This window comes from Haliotis rubra, unplaced genomic scaffold (genome assembly GCF_003918875.1).
Source record: "Haliotis rubra isolate DU_JTF1 unplaced genomic scaffold, ASM391887v1 Scf370, whole genome shotgun sequence".
Lineage (NCBI taxonomy): Eukaryota > Metazoa > Mollusca > Gastropoda > Lepetellida > Haliotidae > Haliotis > Haliotis rubra.
The window spans coordinates 328,696-349,654 of NW_025767047.1; the positions used below are offsets into that span (position 1 = coordinate 328,696).

A 20,959-nucleotide genomic window follows, 5' to 3' on the forward strand; every position below is an offset into this window, starting at 1 on the left:
AGAAGAGGAGAGGTGCATACCGTGAGAAAGGAGAAGTTAAAAAAATTTATTCCCTCACTCATGGCTTTAAATATGGCATCCATGTCGGCGGCATCAACGTAACAGTTGGAAGCAGATGTAAACATCAACACAACAACAACACAACACAATATCTGTATCAAATGCTGTATCATCTATCATTCCACTATATTGCCTTATTCTATGTTCCAAAGACAAGGTTTGATAAGGTGTATACTTGGCCCATGGATATCTGAATCATATTTCATTCACCCAAAGTAATTATGGCTTAGTAAACAAGCTTATGTGAATAATGTTCCATTACATTTATACATAAATACAACAAATATTAGATAATAAACAGCATGATAAGAGAGCAAGCAACCTGTGTATATTACATCTTATTTACCCATCAAATGTGCAATTGAATGTTTACATCTTATGGTGGACAGATGAAGACCTAATGCAATGTGTCTTCATAAGAATGGCGGCAGGAGCAGGATGGATTTAGAGATATATGCCGTTCAAACATGTATGCATTCAAATCACTACATCCAAGTCAGAGGCAAAAATGGACTATTTAGCCAAAATGTGTACCTACTGTCGGTTTATAAGAGCAAGGGTGGGGAAGAAATAGCCTGGCTAGGCAAGAATCATCCCCCTTTTAATATAAGAGCGTGGGGAAGAAGTAGCCTTATATAAGCTAGGCCAGAATCTCCCCCTTTTGATATAAAAACAAGGGTGGGGAAGAAGTAGGTTTAGGTTTCGCGGAACGGGTCAAGCTACAGTTAGCAATAAATATCGCGTTCCCAGGACTCTCAATACACAAGAAAAACAAAGAAGTGTGAGTCGTCGTCTGATACCGTAGTCATGGTAGAAATTTAATATATAACTAACAATAAATGTTTGAGCCACAGACTGTTCACCAATAAGTCACATGGATGGATCATGTGGAGGTGGAATTGAAGATATTGTGCATAGACAACTTACATCGTTAAGCATTCATTGACATTATTAACCAGGGGCGTAGGAACGGTTTTCAAGGGGGGGGGGGGGAGGGCTCATTTATGAACAGTATTGAAAATCAAAATGCATGAAATTGTAGATATGGTAAGGTAGATATGGTTTCGTCTTGAAAGCGTTACGTTACCGCACTGTAATTTACGTTACTTATATAAATATATAGGGCGATAACAACCTAACTACTTTCACTTGTCAAAGTTTGATTCACATTTGATATTTCGGCAATGCCAGACAACAAAAAACAAATGTTTCGCGAAACTTTCCAAATATGGTGGTAGCGTAAGTTATAGTAACGTAAAGTAGTTCTGGTAATGAATAATGTTATGGCAAGATGAATAAATACAGAATGCTTGGTTGGGGCATGCCGACCAAATGTACAGTGATGAAGACTATTACTGGGATGCTAGATTTTGAGTTATAACGGTAATGTATGATTACTTGCTTAAAAGATCTCTACTGATGTCGAGCATATTTTTCAATATTGTAAGAAAAATCAATGTTAGCGAAACTATATGTTTTTAGATATCGAGAATAGATGAACAATCCAATCAAGAAAAAATTATCTTGTTGGTCTGTGCGATGATTTACACAACGTAACGTAAATTACTCTGATTCTACCGACATAATCTAAACATGAGTTTGGGGTTTAGGTTGGTGAATCACCGACAAACTAACATGGGCGAATTAGCCCATATGTATGTTGATTCTTTCAACATACTAAATATTACATAACTTCCGTTGAATAAAATTTTGCAGCAAGCTTAAATGCAAAGAATACGCACTACCGACATAGCAAAAATGCCGCCATAGAACCAAATGTTTGCTTCTGACGCTGCAATATCACTGTTTTTTATGAGGGAGGAGTGCGGAGAAAAGGGACAGCCAGGTGTTCGAGAAGCATGTTCACAGACAAAGTTATTTATTTATTAACCTGTGATGTGCCGTCTCCATCCGTTCTCGAACACCTGGCTGTCCCTTTCTCTGCACTCCTCCCTCGTAACAAACAGTGAACTGTGTCAATATTTTAATGATAGATTGTTAAACAACTTTTTAATTTTTAGGACAAAAATTCTGCAAAAACCTCACAGAGTGGGTATAATGTTTTGATCATGATCAGCGTTTCATTGAGTATTTTATGTTTATTAGTTTTCGAGTTAGATTGCAATTCATCGGTCCACTTTTGAGCCAAACGGACTATAATAATCTATTATATGGTCTCTGGTCAAACAACAAACAAATTTTACTACACAGCTCCAATACTTCTTTTCTCGAAGTGTTTTCCTACACCGATGCTTAAACTTGTGATAGATCAAGTGCTGAAACTTCATCTCAGTTAAGAGGCTAACAGATCAAGTATTGGGGTTGCGCGCTAATCTGAAGTACGGTAATCCGATGTTTTCATACCAATTCGCTTTCGCGGCACTTCTAGCACAACTTTGGTTTTCGCTTTACCGGGAACAGGGAATATTGAAATTTCGCTTTCCCAGGCCAACACCGATCAAACTACTTTGATCTTTAATGATCTTTTATGCTGATGACATGATTTTTATAAACATGTGTTTGCTCCAGAACACAAAAGAGTGGAACTGACTGTGAGTGTAGGTTGATACAAACGAGACATGGCCTTCAACCTTTGGGGTGAATTTGACCTTCAATATTGGGTGCCAGAACTTCAAGAAAATGCCCAAGCTTGACATGTACCAAGTTTCATTGACCTACAATAAATCCTGCAGGATTTAGGAGTTTAAACATTATTTAAGAAATTATGTGAAAATGGCAAAAACATTTTACAATCACATTCGCTGTGAACATAAGCTCTTGACGTTTCTGATCTTAACCCTACTGATGTACTAATGGACTGACCTCTAGTAAATCTTACCAGAGTAATCTGCAGTGTTTTATGGAGACATACATGACATGCCACATCACTAGAACATCCAAGCACTGTGTGCTTCAAAAGAACATGGCTCTCTTGTATGTGTATTGGTATCTGGATTTGAAACAATCCTACACAGCCCAAGACTCATCCAACCTACAGAACCTGTATTGAGAAAGTCACAACAAAATAGTGCACAAGGGCACAAAAACAGTTTTAAAAAGATGTCAGTATGGCTGTTCAGATCCTTGCTGGAACAACACTTGTGTTCGAACGGAAAGTGTAATACAAATCAGTACCTTATGTACCACAGTTATAAAACTTGACATTGAAAAAAACCCAAAAGACTGCACAACTGATGAAATATAATCAATTATTTGCTGCTCTTTGGTGAATGCTCAGTCTATGCTGCATTCCAAGAGATCCAGTTTGAAGAACTGATCTTGAAACTGGAAACAATTTGTCATGTGGTACTTGTAGGTCTGTTGTCTTCTTCCTTCTCTAATTTATCATACATATCATGCTTCCATTCTCCGTGTTCACTTGAGCCCCTTTTGTCAAATCTATGGTCGAAGCCTGCAAAAAAACAAAAATAACAATACAGATGGTAAACAATAATAGAAATAACAATAATGTCCAGTTTTCGGCTGTTTAGTCAGCATCAATTTATGAGTATATGTCAAATAGCGTGTGCACACTAGCATGCACAGACACACACACATGTAAATAAAGAGGTGAAGTTCAGTATACAACTGTACATATATATTAGAAATATAGAAAATATCGACTGCAATATGGGCTGCAAATGTTATACAAATCAGAATGCTGGGTAAAGCATATGAATATTGGATCACAAATACAATAAGTCAACTGTTGCTCTATAATTGATTAAATTCATTAAAACAACAGCAAACCATATTTTGACCATGCTAGCAGCAGCATTAATATATATCACATCAATGACAAGAGACCACATTACCGTCAAATTAGATAATAATGTCGACTATTATCCTATATATACCTTTTTATGTTGTAAGGCCAATAAATAATCAGTAAATTCAAATTCCCCTAAGTGGGCACAGAATTTACACCTAAAGTTTAAATTGCAGTTGTGTTTAACACATGAAGAGCACACAGAGTGTGGGTCATGATTAGAAACTTCATATTTGCAAATAGAACATGTCTTCATAAGCCTACAACACTCTCTAATAGTCTGAAAAATATAATTAATAAATGACAATTTTTTGAGTGAGTGAGTGAGTGAGTATGGCTTTACGCCGCTTTTAGCAATATTCCAGCAATATCACAGCGGGGGACACCAGAAATGGGCTTCACGCATTGTGCCCATGTGGGGATTCGAACCGGGGTCTTCGGCATGACGAGCGAACGCTTTAACCACCAGGCTACCCCACCGCCCCGACAATTTTTGAAAATAATATACAAAGGATATGAGATGAAAAAACAAGCATAAATTTTGATGGATGGGCTGAAATAAAGGAGGATTAGCTTGGATAATGAACAGAGGGAATCATCCCTGCTGTCCCGAAGGGCGAAAATGGAGAGACTGATGAGCTCTCGCTGGTCACGTGGGTTGCTGGTGCACAAGCGCGGGGAGAGGCCCATTTGGGGTGAGCTATTTTTAAACTGTTCTTGGAAAAATAGGACAGAGGTTTCCACTGTACCTCAGGAGAAAGGGGAGATAAGCAATAAGTATGAGTCAGGATAAAGAAATATAAAGTATTTAAAATTAAACAAGAAGACAAAGTCATCAATATCCCCCGCAATGGCAAAATACTCTTCATGATTATGTCTACGAGTTATGATTATGTCAAATATTTAGGTGTGTATATAGAAAAGTGGAAGGAGAGTATTGAAAGGTTTTTAAAGTTCTGCTCCAGAAAGGAGCATTATCACCAATTTCAGTCTATGTAAAACTTGTTGCCATGGAAACGCCAAAAATATTTTATTCAGAATTCCAAAACTACCAAAAGGCACCAGTACACCACCAGATCTATCTATGTGCCAAGTTTGGTAAAGAAATAGTGAATGGTTTTAGAGTTCAGCTCCGGAAAAGTGTACTACCACCAATTTCAGGCTAAGTCAAACTTGTTGCCACGGAAACGCCAAAAATATTTTATTCAGAATTCCAAAACTACCAAGAGGCACCAGTACACCACCAGATCTATCTATGTGTCAAGTTTGGTGAAGAAATAGAGAACGGTTTTAGAGTTCTGCTCTGGAAAAGAACACTACCACTAATTTCATTCTAAGTCGAACTTGTTGCCATGGAAACGCCAAAAATGTTTTATTCCGAATTCCAAAAACTAGTGGGGTAAAAAGATTAATACAGAAATATAAAGCCATAATGAGTGATGGTAATGGTAGAAAACAGGAAGAACTAAGTGGAAAATGAACAGATCATGATGGGCTTGTCCCGTGACCAAGACAGACAAGGGATGTGCAGGCAACGTATCAAACAATATCCATCAGTGTGTATAATTCTTGGAATACTACCTTTCATATCATAAAATTCCCATTCTGGCTGTCATCACACCATAAAATCTGTAGTATTTTCAACAGATATCCTCCTTACTTCAGAAAGTGAATGAGTGAATATTGCTTAATGCGGTCCTTACTTCAGCAACCCATGCTTGTCATAAGAGTTGGCTAACGGGATCAGGTAGGTAGGCTCGCTGACTTGGTTGACACATGCCATCACATCCATACTGCATAGATGGATGCTCACTGGAATATTGCTGAGTGCAGAGTTAAACAATAAAACAAACAATCTGCAACCTTTGGATGCATTTTAGTCTAACAATAATTTTTTATCTAGGAAGAAGATACTTTAATTTGCAAAGATCATACTTTCATCAACATAGATGATATTGATATTTATGTACATGATTTATAATCTACTTAGGAGAAGTATCATCTACTGTCAACTTAGGTAGCCATAATTGACAATAATGACAAAATTCTTTTTCTATGTAGATGTAAGTACCATCTATACAGATGTAAGTATCTTCTAGGTAGGTATAAGTATCTTCTACATAGATGTAAATACCATCTATACAGATGTACGTATCTTCTAGGTAGGTATAAGTATCTTCTACATAGATGTTAATACCATCTATACAGATGTAAGTATCTTCTAGGTAGATATAAGTATCTTCTACATAGATGTAAATACCATCTACATAGATGTACGTATCTTCTAGGTAGGTATAAGTATCTTCTACATAGATGTAAATACCATCTATACAGATGTACGTATCTTCTAGGTAGGTATAAGTATCTTCTACATAGATGTAAATACCATCTACATAGATGTACATATCTTCTAGGTAGATATAAGTATCTTCTACATAGATGTAAATACCATCTATACAGATGTACGTATCTTCTAGGTAGGTATAAGTATCTTCTACATAGATGTAAATACCATCTATACAGATGTACATATCTTCTAGGTAGGTATAAGTATCTTCTACATAGATGTAAATACCATCTACATAGATGTACGTATCTTCTAGGTAGGTATAAGTATATTCTACATAGATGTAAATACCATCTATACAGATGTACATATCTTCTAGGTAGGTATAAGTATCTTCTACATAGATGTAAATACCATCTATACAGATGTACGTATCTTCTAGGTAGATATAAGTATCTTCTACATAGATGTAAATACCATCTACATAGATGTACTTATCTTCTAGGTAGGCATAAGTATCTTCTACATAGATGTAAATACCATCTATACAGATGTACGTATCTTCTAGGTAGGTATAAGTATCTTCTACATAGATGTAAATACCATCTATATAGATGTACGTATCTTCTAGGTAGGTATAAGTATCTTCTACATAATAATAATAAAATGCAGATTTCTTCATGCGCCTTTTCCACGTCAGCAGATATGCTCAAGGCGCAACAATGACAGATTAAAAGAGTCTCCCACATTTATACAGCAATATGTACACTTCCAAAATAGAGTTCCTAATAATACATTGAAAACAGGTATGTTTTGAGTCCTGACTTGAATGTGGCAATACTATCAGAAACTTTCAGATTGTATGGGAGAGAATTCCACAAGGTTGGGGCTGCATATGAAAAAGTCCGGTTTCCAAAAGTCTTAAGCTTGAAGTTTGGCACGAACAGAAACTCCTGATTGGATGATCGAAGGCAGCGCTTGTTTGAGTAAGGAGTAAGCAGGTCAGAGAGATATGGGGGAGCAAGTCCGTGACGGGCCATGTAGGTCAAGCAGAGGATTTTGTAGTCGCTTCTTGCCTTGATGGGGAGCCAGTGCAACTGTTTAAGAACAGGTGTGATGTGGCCATGTTTGGGAATGCGACTGATAATACATGCGGCCGTGTTCTGCACCTTCTGTAACTTATCCAATAGCCTCTGACTGATCCCAAACAACAAGCTGTTGCAGTAGTCGAGCCTTGAAATCACAAGCGCCCGGACTAAGGCATGGGTGGCTTCAGCTGTAAGATATTGACGGATGTTGCTGATGGAGCGAAGATGGAAATAGCATCTATACAGATGTACGTATCTTCTAGGTAGGTATAAGTATCTTCTACATAGATGTAAATACCATCTATACAGATGTACATATCTTCTAGGTAGATATAAGTATCTTCTACATAGATGTAAATACCATCTATACAGATGTACGTATCTTCTAGGTAGGTATAAGTATCTTCTACATAGATGTAAATACCATCTATACAGATGTACGTATCTTCTAGGTAGATATAAGTATCTTCTACATAGATGTAAATACCATCTATACAGATGTACGTATCTTCTAGGTAGGGATAAGTATCTTCTACATAGATGTAAATACCATCTACATAGATGTATGTATCTTCTAGGTAGGGATAAGTATCTTCTACATAGATGTACGTATCTTCTACGAAGATGTATATTCTAGGTAGATGATTTCAACATGATGTCTTGTCTACTCACCACTGCGGGAACCTCTGTCCCTTGTCTTGTGCCCCATGGAGTGAGAATCCTCAACATGACTGTATCCTTGCTTGCCGCGGTATCTTTGTCCAACACTCATTTGTTTATTCTTACTGTATGGAGTCTGATATGTTTGTTGATATGCAGTTCTTTGGAAAAATCCTCTTGTTGTGCCTCGAGAACGGCTGCCCAGATAACGTCCTCTCCCCCTTCCTCGTCGGAAGAATGTATTGTCATCCCGGTTGTCATGCTGAAACATACACATGTGTGAGACTGGTGGGTCTGTGGTCAGAGGGAACTCAAGCAACTGACACCTACAGACTTGTGGCACATCATTATCATTGACTGGTAGCAAAAGCAAAAGCAATCCTCAGCCCACATTTTCCCCATCGCCAAAACCTTCCCTCCACAAAATATATCAGGACCCATATCAACTTCAGTACACTAGGCAAAAGCTGATCGCACCTACATCTCTTCACATCTGTAATGTCAAATTCTGTCAAATTTAGTCCTTTGCATACCGTAGGACACTTGGATGATCTAAGGGATGTCCAGCAAAAACAACATACCTTCATGTAAGGGTGCACAACTTTCATTTAGGCATGTCTGACTCGAATAGGGCACATGCCATGTATATACACTGCTCAGATCTATTACCTGGACACAGATATAGTCAGATTTGTTCTCACGGTCAATCCTTTGTCCACAACTCTGTACACCTGTTCTAGTGACTGGCCATTGTAATATTATAATTCCAACAACTGCCTAATGCCAATTTGGGTAGAATCTTTCAAATATTAATTACAAAATGAGGGCACAACTGACTGTAGCTATTCAATATGGTGTTTGTTACCCTATAGTCCTGCAAAGCTGCTAATGACTTGAGTAGTAGAAGTAATGGGGGTACGAGATCACTTTCAAGAAAGGTCGCTGTAAAGGCCCTTAGATCTCGCCCCCATCGTGTCTACTACTTTTGAATCCCCAGTTAACTTCCCGACCCCACGTGATCACGTGATAGCTCTATGCCGCGTTGACAGGAGGTAACATTGTGCCGTACGGTATGATCAATAATTCCTGTCTAACCAACCCTCTCCCTGGCCCATCTCTCAAGTAGTACAAGTTCGGCTCGTCGGCTTTGATGTCCACTTTATCTATATTGTAAGTTTTGACTGACCATATCGGATCGGTGGCTCGCTTACGACTATCACCCTCGTGTTCCCCCGGCTGGTATAGGTACCTCACGAGGGCCCTATCTGTTTCTCTTTCCCAGGCAATGGCGCAGCCGACTCTGCCACTATTGATTTTAGTTTGATAGCGTCGGCTGGTTTCTTGCCGGTGAGACGGGTGGTTTCATGGTTTATGGCCGACACCACCTGAGGTAACCGCGCTACCCATTCAGTCGATCGTTTCCCCGGGTTGGCTATCTCTCTCGCATACTGATGCCCAAATAAGCGCTCTGCCAAAGTCCGATTGAATCTCTCAACTATGGCTTGGCTGCGATGGGCTCCGGCCGTGCCACGCCTGACCTTGGTATCGTGTTTGTCTAGCAGGTGTGACACGACACCCATGAACTCCGGCCCGGGGTCAACTTGCAGCTCTGACTGGCAACGTCCACGACGGTTAAGGCATACTTGTACCTCTTGTCGTGGGGTAGGAATAGGAGGTCGGCCTGGTGAACGCTATTGGGTATGTTAATACCGAACTTCCTTCTAGGCACGTGGCGTGGTGCCGGTAAATAGATCTGCCACAGGGCTTGTTTTTCAAGCCACGCTTTGGCCTCACCTGTGGGTACTCGCGCCATTTTAGCCAGCTTATGTATGGCGCTAGCTCCTTTCCAGTACCCACGCGGGCTGTAGTAAATAGCCTCAAACTTTCTCTGGTTCCGTGACATCGTTGTCACAGGGTATCGTGTTTATATATACACCTATGTTCTTGGTTCAATTTTTTCATGCCCGTACGAGTATGTGTTTATCCCATCAATAGCTATCCAACGTTTAGTGTCCATCGGCGACAGGGACGTCTTGTTTATAGTCAGTCCGTATATCCTATGCCCATCACTTCTAAGCGTGTTCATTTTATGCCTGAAGGTACGGGTCTTGAACAGGGCTTCCTTGAATCTGGCGTGTTTGATGTGTTGTTTCACCACGTACTTCTTAACACCCTTCGCCTTCCGGATCTCACCATTGTCGGCCTTCAGGATGGAGTACATCTTAGGCCTCAAACCTATGTACTCGGCTATGGGCGTGCCAGCACACTCGTCCTTCATCTTACCTAGGACCTTTTTATTTACCGTGCTGTGTATGGCATGGTCCTTGGGGTAGTCGCTGGTGTCGTACAAATCGAGGAGTTTTTTCATGTCCTCGTACACGTCCTCGGTTCGAATCTCCATCAGCAGGGAATCCGTGTCAGTGTACAGCACTTCACACCTGTCGCCGTACTGTTTCTTCAGTTCGTTGTAGTAAAAGTCGTACATCATGTGTTTGGATAAATCGAGGATGCTCATCCCCACGTAAACAGGCCGGTTGAATTTGATGTGGCTTTTCTTCATGTGTAGGGCAACCAGGTCGTGTATTTTGGTCAGCCTCATACCCAACGACAGGTACAGCTGTAGGTTGCGATAGTGAACGATGTACTTGGTCTTATTCATTGAGTCGGGCACTAGTTTTTCAACGTCTGCCACCCGCCCACCTAGCAAGTTATGTTGGTACTCAGACATCCAGTCTGGGTTAACCCTCATACGTTCGGGGGCTAGGGGGTAGCTGTTGTGCGATGTGTGCAATGCCTTGGGGTATTCTAAGTCCACCTCGAGGATATAACCTTTGTTCGAATCTGGCGCGATGCTCATAACATCGACCTCGTGCGATGCCCATTCGAATCCCCTTGTGGGTAGATACTGGCTCATGGCCCAGCCGTACAGATTGTTGGCGTCGAGGTAGAGAATATGATTGGTTGGTTTGCTCGGGTCGTAGCCCTTCACGTATTGATTATTTGCTTTCGCATATCGTTTGGTAGCCATGGAGATCCCACCTCGCAAGCCTTTCTCAATGAATAGGTGCATGTCGTAATCGGTGAGCAATTCCAACTTAATTCCGGTCTTTTTCAACAATGCATCCCATGACAGACCTGGGCTGGTGTAATACCATGCGAGGTCGAGTTGATATTGCTTGAAACACGTCCGCCTAAACGTCTCAAACACGTCGGCTAGCAGCAGTACATCTGTCCTCAAGTACAGGTCGTGATAGTCACCCAGATTCTTACAGCCCAGTTTATTCCATACGTTAATAATCGCGCGTAATAATCGCCTTGGGATATTGTCGAAGTCGGTCAGGTTGCTGTAAAATTCTCTGATGGGGGTAGTCGGGTCTCGGCGAACTTGGCCCAGCCATCCATGTAGTCGTAGGGGTACACACCCTTCCTCATCAGTAGGGGTCGAGCCACGGCGTCGGTGTATCGATCGGTGATGGGGAAGGTATCGTTGGCCTTGACCAGACTGTCGAGTGACGACAGGAGGAACTGAATCGAGTCGATGAACCTCAGGCCATTCAAGCTGAAAGAGATGTATCTCTCCATGTTGTTGGGGATGCACGTCAGGTTGCCGTCGACTTTCGCGATGGCCTGCATGATTAAGTGAGAGTCGTACAGTCTCAAGTTGTGGAAGACCACGGGGATGTTTATTGTCTTGGGGGTGATTCTAAGTTTGAGGTTGCACGCGTTGTGAGCGGCGCCTCTATACTTACCAGTGACGTGGCAGTGATCTCTCACTGAATCACCGTTCAGTGGGCTATCACACACGTGGCATAGAGTGCTGCAGGCGTGAGCTAGCGGTCGGCTTGGGTCATACGCATGGGAGCGACTGTATACAGTGCATTCCTAATACTTTTCTCTTCCTCCTGCAAACACTTTAGAAACTTTTCAGCCGCGTAGGGACCCCTATACACTACGGGAGCTTACGTTTTCCCATCACATCGGACGACCATGTATCCAAACCCACAGGCCTCATGCTCCTGTGTTTTCTGTGTGGCTGGGGTACCCCCAGCAGCCTCAACGGGTTTGACCAAGGCTTCAAAGTCGGCGTAGATGACGTAAGGCACGGATATCTGATTCCTGTGGTTGTCGAATTTTAGGATATTGCCGCCTTCCTTGGGCATGTCTGCCCCACACCTTGGCAATCCCCCTGGTGTGATTCTATAAATCAGCTCGTGTGAAGCCGTGTAAGCACCGTTCGCAGAAGTGACTCTTTTCTCGGTGTGCCGATTGGTCGTACAACAGCCTGCTAAAGTGTTTTATCCACGCGTAGTGGTACTTATCACCTCGCTGGATCATGAATATATTGATAACGCGGCGACCCAGACCCAACAGACTGACCCTGTGCACTATTGTTGTGTTGCCTTCGTGCCCAAAGACGTTTATGGCTATATTATTCTGTTTTTCTATTTTAGTGATCTGAGATATGGGGGTTGGTTCGGTTATACCATCCCAGTTGAGCCCATCGTCTTGGGGATAACTAGAAGGCCTGTTCGAATTAGTGTCAGCTGGAAACAAGGCTGACCTGATAGCTAACCTCAGGCAATCGTCTCCTCTATTCTTGATGTTGACCATGGCCTGTTTTTTCTTATAGTAGGGGGGCAAATCTATGTACGACCCGCCTCTGAATGGCACGTAGTTAGCTATGTCTAGATAAACATTATCGATTTTATCAACAACCCAACCAGGACCCCATGTGTGTGTAGCGTTCTAGGTATTCTCGTATCTGCTGAAAACTGGTATCGATTGACTCTTCTATAGTCTCTGTGTGAGTCACGACTTCTTGTTTACCTCGGAAGTAAGGCTGAACGTACTCAGTGACCCCATTCCCCTGCTTATCGAGCGACATTTTCACTGTGATTTGAAACTTTATACTTCCCAGATCGTTTAGTTCCTCATTGACTTTATCAGCGATTAGAGGCTTGATATCGGCGATGTCTATGTTCCTATCAACATGCATGCGCCAGCCTCTCAAATAGTTACCTACAGCGCTCAGTGGGTATGAACTCTAGGTCAATAGCTCTATTCTGCCGTAATAGTTCTACAAGCTGTGGCTTCCTCATACGGGAATAACCTATTAACCCCAAATCTCGTGCCTCAACTTTGAGTTGTTTCACAGTGTGGGGCTTTGATACGGGGTCATTTAATAATGTGACTAACCCGGCTCTCCCCAGGCGGGAATAACCCGTCAACCCTAGCTCTTTTGCTCGGAGTTTTGGCTGTTTTACCGTGGGAGGGGGTTGTATGTTAAGTAATCTCAACAACTGTGTTTTGGTCATTCTAGAGTAACCAATTACACCTCGCTGTCTCGCGATCTGCTTGAGCTCACGAGTAGTAGACATTGTGTACACGCCTAAGTATATCAATCTCTAATTGGGCCGCCGGTAAGGGAGGTACCTTGATAAAAAATAGAGGCGCTATAAAATCCTTAGTTAATATCTAAGGATAGACCTTATCGATTATACCCTCGACCCACCCGGAACATGCGCAGCATAGTAGGGTGTTTTGTATTATTTGCAACGAGTCGTCAACAAGTATATCTATCTCCCCATGCACATCTATTCGTCCACCATCAAAGTAATTCCAAGTGTGCCCAGCCCACAGTACATCAAACTCTACTTTCACCATGATTGTAAATGAGCACCCCTTATATAGTTCGCTAACAATCATGGGTTTGAGGACACTGATATCTATACTTTCCCCCACATCCATCTGCCAGCTTCTATGTTCCTATCAACATGCATGCGCCAGCCTCTCAAATAGTTACCTACAGCGCGCTCAGTGCGCATGAACTCTAGGTCAATAGCTCTATTCTGCCGTAATAGTTCTACAAGCTGTGGCTTCCTCATACGGGAATAACCAGCTAACCCCAAATCGCGTGCCTCAACTTTTAATTGTTTTACAGTGGGGAGCTACACGCGAACGGGGTCGTTTAATAATGCGACTAACCCGGCTCCCCCCAGGCGGGAATAACCCGTCAACCTAAGCTCTTTTGCTCGGAGTTTTAGTTGTTTTACTGTGGGAGGGGGTTGTAGGCCTAGTAACCTCAACAACTGTGGTTTCCTCATTCTAGAATAACCAATTACACCCCGCCGCCTGGCGATCTGCTTGAGCTCGCGAGTAGTAGACATAGTTGCGTACACACCTAAGTATATCGATCTCTAATTGGGCCGCCGGCAAGGGAGGTAACTCTTCCAACCTTGATAAAAAAATAGAGGCGCTATAAAATCCTTAGTAAATATCTAGATAGACCTTATCGATTATACCCTCGACCCACCCGGAACATGCGCAACATAGTAGGGTGTTTTGTATTACTTGCAACGAGTCATCAACAAGTATATCTATCTCCCCATGCACATCTACTCGGCCACCATCAAAGTAATTCCAAGTGTGCCCAGCCCACGGCACATCAAACCCTACTTTCACCATGATTGTAAACGAGCACCCCTTATATAGTTCGCTAACAATCATGGGTTTGAGGACACTGATATCTATACTTTCCCCCACATCCATCTGCCAGCTTCTCAGGCAACGACTTTCCCTGGGCTCAATTTCCACAAACATTGTTATACCTAGGTGTGCACAGTCTCTTATTGGGGCACTACACTGCTATCCTGAGGAGGCGCCTACGTTCTTTTCTGTAGTCCTTTTTCATCTCGTAGATGAGATGATGCCTGACTACGTTTGCCCCGTGAGCTTTGCATAGGCAGTAGTGACCTTTCACCCCGATACCACACACAGAACACGTGTAGTTCGGGCTTCCCATGTGAAAACAACAGTACCCCTCAGTCCTGCATCTCCTACCGCAGGCCTCGGTCTTCCCCATAAGTATATATTGGCATCGGTGCGGGCAGGTCTCATCTTTGGTATACCCATATGAGTACTTAGTATAATTGTTTTGCAACCAACGCGCAGTCGCTGCTTGACCCAGCGATAAAGATCAATTCCCGTCCATTTGCCCCGGGATGGTGTGTAGTACTGAGCGAGTGTGGGCTTATGGAGTGGTTCTAACTGTTTACCTGTTAGTAGGGAGTATTCTCTCCGCGCGTCGCGACATCGTGGAATGTTTTAACGGCATGGTTCTCACGCCTGAGTTGTTCGTTAATGTAATCGATCCTCTGACACGCTTTTTCTCTCCAGACTCAGATTGCGCTGCTTGTAATCGCTCCACAGCTATGTCGTGCGCTTCCGTTCAGCCTGTATCTCAGCCGCGTGTGACTCCCGTAGTTTCGAGAAGAGGAAATTACTCCCAGAAAATGCCAGGGCGTTTACTAACGCCCCGCCGACCATCATGGCGATCGTAGCCATCCTTTATATAGTTACATTTACTTCAAAATATTTTCCGGTAGGATCCCTTGTTTTACTAGGATGTCCTTGGTGGCCATCGCCATACCCAGGTTCATTATGAGCATACCCATATCCTGCAGGTTGAAATCTAGCTTGATAGTCGGTTGTTTAAGCACCATTTTGGTCAACCGAGCGTACCCTACGGCTAGACTGGCGACCACGGTGGCGTGGTATGCATCGTTGACAAACGTTTTCCCCTCAGACATTATGTATATTATATAAAAAATATATATTTATAACATGATATGTGGGTTGACCTCTAATTGTGGGGGAGGGTTTCCCTCCCGTGGTTGTTTATTATATAACCATGAGATAGCCACGACAGCAGTTGCGCCTGCAATCAACAGGAGTGGAGCCCGGCTCCACGTGTTACTTTTATGTTGGTTAGACCACCTTTTACCGCAGGTACTCTCTTAGGATTCTTCTGCCTGGTGACTGTAGGGGGTTGGGACGTGGGGGTTTCCTCTGAAGGGGTCACCTCCAATTGGGGTGGGGTCTCCTCCGGAGGTGTCACCTCCTGTGTCATTTCTTGGGCAGCATCCATCTTGTATACTGTTATTATTATTTTTCCCCCTCCTTAAATTGGCAATGCTTTGCTGTGATAATCGCCGCCATCACCGGGGCTAAAAACATACCGTATTTGTGGTACAGCATGCAGCTGATAGAGCTCAAGGCGTGTTCAATGAAAGGTTCTTTCTCGAGGTCCTCCCACAGGTAAAGTCGGCATTCCTGGGGAATGGGAAGGAAGTACGACGCAATACCAGTGTATATCTGGGTCATAGCCGATCCTATAGTCTTTGTCATCTCGGCTCCGAGTCTAGCCTCGTATCTAGCGTACAGCTTATCGATTTCTTCGGCTGACATTTTGTGAATTTTATCGGGGGAGTGTATTCCCCAAAGTAATGTTTGGCTTTGCCGCCAACAGCCAGCGCCACCAGTCCCTCTCGCTTGTCGTCACTCACCTGTGGTGACTGTGGCACCAACAGTTGTTCTAGCAATTCATCACACTCCATCTCATAATGTAATAAGCAAGTTTTAGTTTTAATAATATAATACCCGATGCAGGTGAAACACAGCGAAATAAAGGTTAAGTTGCACACGACAAGAACTTCAAAAACAACCATCGGTCTTCCCTATAGAACTGTAACAATTAATTGCTAAGCGCTAAGCATTGCTAAGCTTTGCTAAGCTTTGCTAAGCATTTGCTAAGCTTTGCTGAGTATTGCTAAGCTAAAACACCCTATAGGCCACGGGTTGGTCGGTCTTGAGCACGAGCTTAGCATGTTTAGTTTCAGCAAGCTGTTTCTTCACACGTTCCCTATCATGTTTGCTCATCACATCGTCCTCTCTCAAACACTCCTCGAACGAATCCCTGTCCTTGCAGTGGAATAAGGCTACCCATCGCGTCTGCTCCCTGAGGTCTTTCAACACCGAGTTGAACTTCTGCGTTAGTACCCAGACGCTGTGCTTTGCGTGCCGGCCGGAGAAGGCCAGGTACAATAAAATGTCTCTCTTTTTTGTTATCTCACGATTAGCGCTGCAGTCGTCCAGTATGAACAGCGTCGACTCCCCTTTAAATTTGTTGTGGTAAGCTTTCAACCAGTCCTGCAGACGTGTTCCCGGGTCGACTTTGTGTACGTTCGGGTCCGTCATCACCCAAGGTCTTTCCGTGTACGTTCTATTCATGTGCAGGGTAGGGCACATGATAACGATATTGTCGAACACATCCCGGTAGTACCCCTCCAACATATCCAGCACGAAAACGGTCTTCCCACAGCCCGTCTGCCCGCACACTATGGCGCAGTGTGGGTCGCGGGGTAAATCAATACCGCGAGCAGGCAGTGGCTTGCTAGCAGGCAAATCAGTAGATGGCTTGCACGAATCTCCCATTGTCTATATTAAGTTGCGCGTCCATAATAACGTACAGATATAATTTCAACTTGCCCGCGGGTTGAGCCTTCTTGGTGATCTGGATTGTAATCGCCTCGCTGCCGTTGTCGATGCGGCGACCGCTACCGTGCAGTTTATCGTCGTCCGTGGATCGCATGTCCAACCATAGCGCGTACTTGGTGGTCAGGTATTCACCGATCTGCACGGAGGATAGGTCCAAGTCTTTGGTTATGTGGTGTTGTTTGGCCGGTAGCTTTTTTATCTGATCCCACTACCATGACTGAACAGCTGGTTGGGCACGCCCTCGATGGTCACTTCCACCTTTTCAATCTTGGGGTTGAAAAACTTCTCGCTGTCCCTACGGAATGGCTCGTAATCCTCCACGGGGATGACCAGGATACCTTTCATTGATCGCGCCGGCATGTTCAGATTGATATTCCACACAGTGTCGCTCTTATCCCGCACGACCGATCTACGCCGCAGGACCCTATCATACAGGATGGCCACCTTCCCCGAGTACTGGTTTCGAACCTGCCTGGCCAGCTCCTGGCTAGTGACCATGTCAAACTCCAGAGAGATGTTGTCTATGGTGTAACTGGCTTCATCACCGTTCGGTGTACGCACTACTTTGCTGTAGTCGTTAAACGTGAGCTCGTATTCAAGCCTATCACCCAGCGCGGCCTGGTAAAACGTCGGCATGCAGAACCTGTTCCCGTACGCTTGGGCGATGGCCTTTTCACCGTCCGTGATCTTGTCTAACTGGTCTTGCGTGAAGCCGTACCCCACGCAGCAACCGGGTTGATTTGCTGATGCCTTGGTACACGTCATTGACGCGTTCTCCCTCGCTTTTCCAGAGGTCCCCGTAGCAGTGAAAGACGTCGCTGTCGTCGATACTCAGCACCTCGTTACTGCTGATCTTGATAGTGGTTTTCTTGATGATGGCTCGGCCTACATTCCGCACTAGCTCGCGTTTGTCATTGTCGGAGGTCAGCGTGAGGTTGAACGTCAGTCGAACCGTGCCTGGTACGATAAGGTCATTCTCGCCCAGGTTTGGAAATCTAACCAGCAGCGTTTGGTTCTGGTCTATCTTGCTGGGATTGTTGGTGATGGTCACCGACTGGCGACGGCTCTGGCGCCTAGAGGCTCTCTTGATCTTCGAAAGGATCTAGTTTCCTACCATACATTGTTATATAGATAAAATATAAAAAGTTTAATATTAAATAATGGCTGAAGGCGGTCATGAGTACATCCCTATGGATGGTATGTGGGATGATAGTGCCCAGGCGTTCAGGAGGATGACACCACATTCACGAACAACCCCTTAAGTGCTGAACTTGTACAGCCGGCCGTCGATGATTATTACGCCGCAGTTGAAAAGAGAGACAACATCAAGCCGTTGGTGCGAGACTATTCCAAGTTTACCATCGATAAAAGGGCACGCTTCGCGATTGAAGGCTCACCCGGGTCGATATCATGAAAAAGACGGAAAGGACCGTATGCTTTGTCAACACTCACCAGTCGCCTCTGGTGGGAGTCAACTGATCCGTGATGAACTAGGCTTCATAGATTACGGGGGCTCACGGCCTAAGCTTCCCCCGAAGGTCGTCCAAGATCTGCAAGCCGCCAGGCCCGAACTCAGTAATACCGGGGACGTACCCCAACGTGCTAAAGAAACATCAGACAGTCTTGAAAAAATATTGGCCACGTACCATGACAACCCCTTGACGGGCCTCGAATTTACCCTGAGGGAACTGCGAGGCCTAGACGAAGCCTTGAAACATGTACGCAGAGAACTCGTGAACAACATGGGGAAACTGAACGAAGTCGACGAGCACATCGCTCGCGAGAAAATAAAACTCACCGAATCGGACGGTGAAATGAAACGTCGTATCGAGGAGAGAATAAAAAACTTGGAAGACGAGAGACGGACTCGGTTGGAATCCGCTTCCTCGAACTGGGAAGCCCTCCGATCAAAGATCAGTCGTGTACGGGAAACCATCAATCGAGTCCTAAATGAGGACACCACGTTGGCCAACAGGATCCGAATCCTCTTCCGAGAGCAAGGGATCACCATCGCCAGCATTCTGACTGCATTGGGCTTCATCATATCAACCCTGGTCGTGTCATTGACGCCTGCCGCCGGCAGTGGTACCCCCACACCAACACCCCCAAGTGGTGGTAACTGGATAAAAAAACACCTGAAATCCCTCGGGGAGGCCCTGGCTAAACTGGCTGGTAAGGCCGCCGAAGCCCTGCCCGGCATCCTGGGTAGCATCGTCTCGTGGCTGCTGAGCGCTCTGGCTAAAACTGCCACGTGGCTTGGCCAAAACCTATGGGCAGCCATCGTCGCCGTTGCGGGTCTGGTGTACGTAGCGGCTAAGGAATTTTTAGCCAAATGAGTCCAGACCCGGCCTCGACCCCGCCAACCACCAGGGCTGTTTTACGATCGATGTGCTGCTGATTGGACGCCTGCTGTTGGGGCTGTGGGGGTGTGGGTTGAACCCTAGGCTCTGGGGGTGGCGCCACTATACCCATTTCACCGGTCGTGGGTGGCGGACTTGGGGTGTTAACATCGGGTTGACGCCAAACTTTTGGCCCGCCGCTGGCTATGACTATTTCTTTGTTGTAGCCCACCACTTTTTTTACTCTCAGTTGCATATCGCCCGGAGCCATGTACAGTCCCACGTCGAACACGTAGTCGACTTTCGACCGGGCGTATTCCAACACGTCTTGGTAGCGTTTGATGGCACTCGGTAGATCAACTGGAGCATTGATAGCATCCTCAACGCTTAACAACGAACTGTTTCTGAGCCGCCGTAAGCAGTCCCCTGACCGAGGATGTTGGAACGGTTTGCGCCTGCGCGCAAACACAGCCCACACGTACGTTCGAATCGAGTTGTTCAATCTGATTACACCGGCACGAGTGAACCCTTTCGACGTGTCCAGCATGAACTTTTTCCAGTCATCCGCTGCCCCCTGCTCAAACCTCCAGACTTGGTAATCCTTGCTGTTGTCGAAAGCCATGTAACGGTCATCCCACTCGTTTGTTGTGAGGTGATGATACGAATTGTACCCCCATTCTTTCATCTTCTCGCTGGCTTCAACAAGGGGCATGTTGTGAACAATGGGGATACCCAGCCCGTGGTTCGGCCCCGGCAAACGCCAATCCGTCCTCGGGTTTAGTTCGAATTCGTTGCAAATACGTTCATAGGCCCGTCTATCGTACTGGTTGTTTACTGCGTCCCATGCTTTGTCCTGTGGGAGCGGGGCGCTGATCTCTTTGAGGATACGCCTGACCTGGTAGTACATGTGGAACGTGAACACAGACTGACTCAGCGGTCCCCGCCGAGTGTCGGTCAATGTCACACCACACCCCGTTGTAGCGCACCACACGGCGAAGTTGAGTTGGTTCTGCCAGAACTGCATCGGGTTGTTGAACCAAGCGTGGACTGCCTTGACGTTAGTCACCGAAAGCTTATACCGGTCGAACACATCTATAAACTGGGTGTCGAAATACATCCCAGCAGTGACCACGATCTTGTGTGGGAAATCTATGTCCAGTTTAGGGTAAAACACTCCTGGGGAGTACATTTTAAAAGTATTATATAATGAGTATATATACTCTAACATGTACGTAACACTTCCAGGAAAAACGAGCGGCGAGGCCGTTCAGCTGATGCACGCGATCGATAACACGTCGGGTCAACTCGAAGTCGCACTCTGCGATATCACCTACCTACCACGATGGACTAACATCAACGTCAACAACAACAAGCTGTTCGTCAGTGGCGCCCGCAATCAGATAACTGACAGCTACTACAG

The 20,959-nt window shown here is 44.5% G+C and overlaps 1 protein-coding gene across 2 annotated transcripts in view; it reads right to left on the bottom strand.

Annotated features, from left to right (window-relative positions):
* Positions 1 to 3,048: 3,048 nt before the first annotated feature.
* LOC124285930 overlaps positions 3,049 to 20,959 on the bottom strand; it is a 102,317-nt gene continuing 84,406 nt past the window's right edge. For both annotated transcript variants that reach the window (XM_046722207.1, XM_046722206.1), the window contains exons 9-10: positions 7,877 to 8,126; positions 3,049 to 3,472 (exon numbers count right to left, since the gene is read on the bottom strand). In XM_046722207.1, the coding sequence (XP_046578163.1) occupies positions 3,360 to 3,472; positions 7,877 to 8,126 (363 nt within the window). In that variant the 3' untranslated portion in view covers positions 3,049 to 3,359. The remainder of the gene's footprint in view (positions 3,473 to 7,876; positions 8,127 to 20,959) is intronic.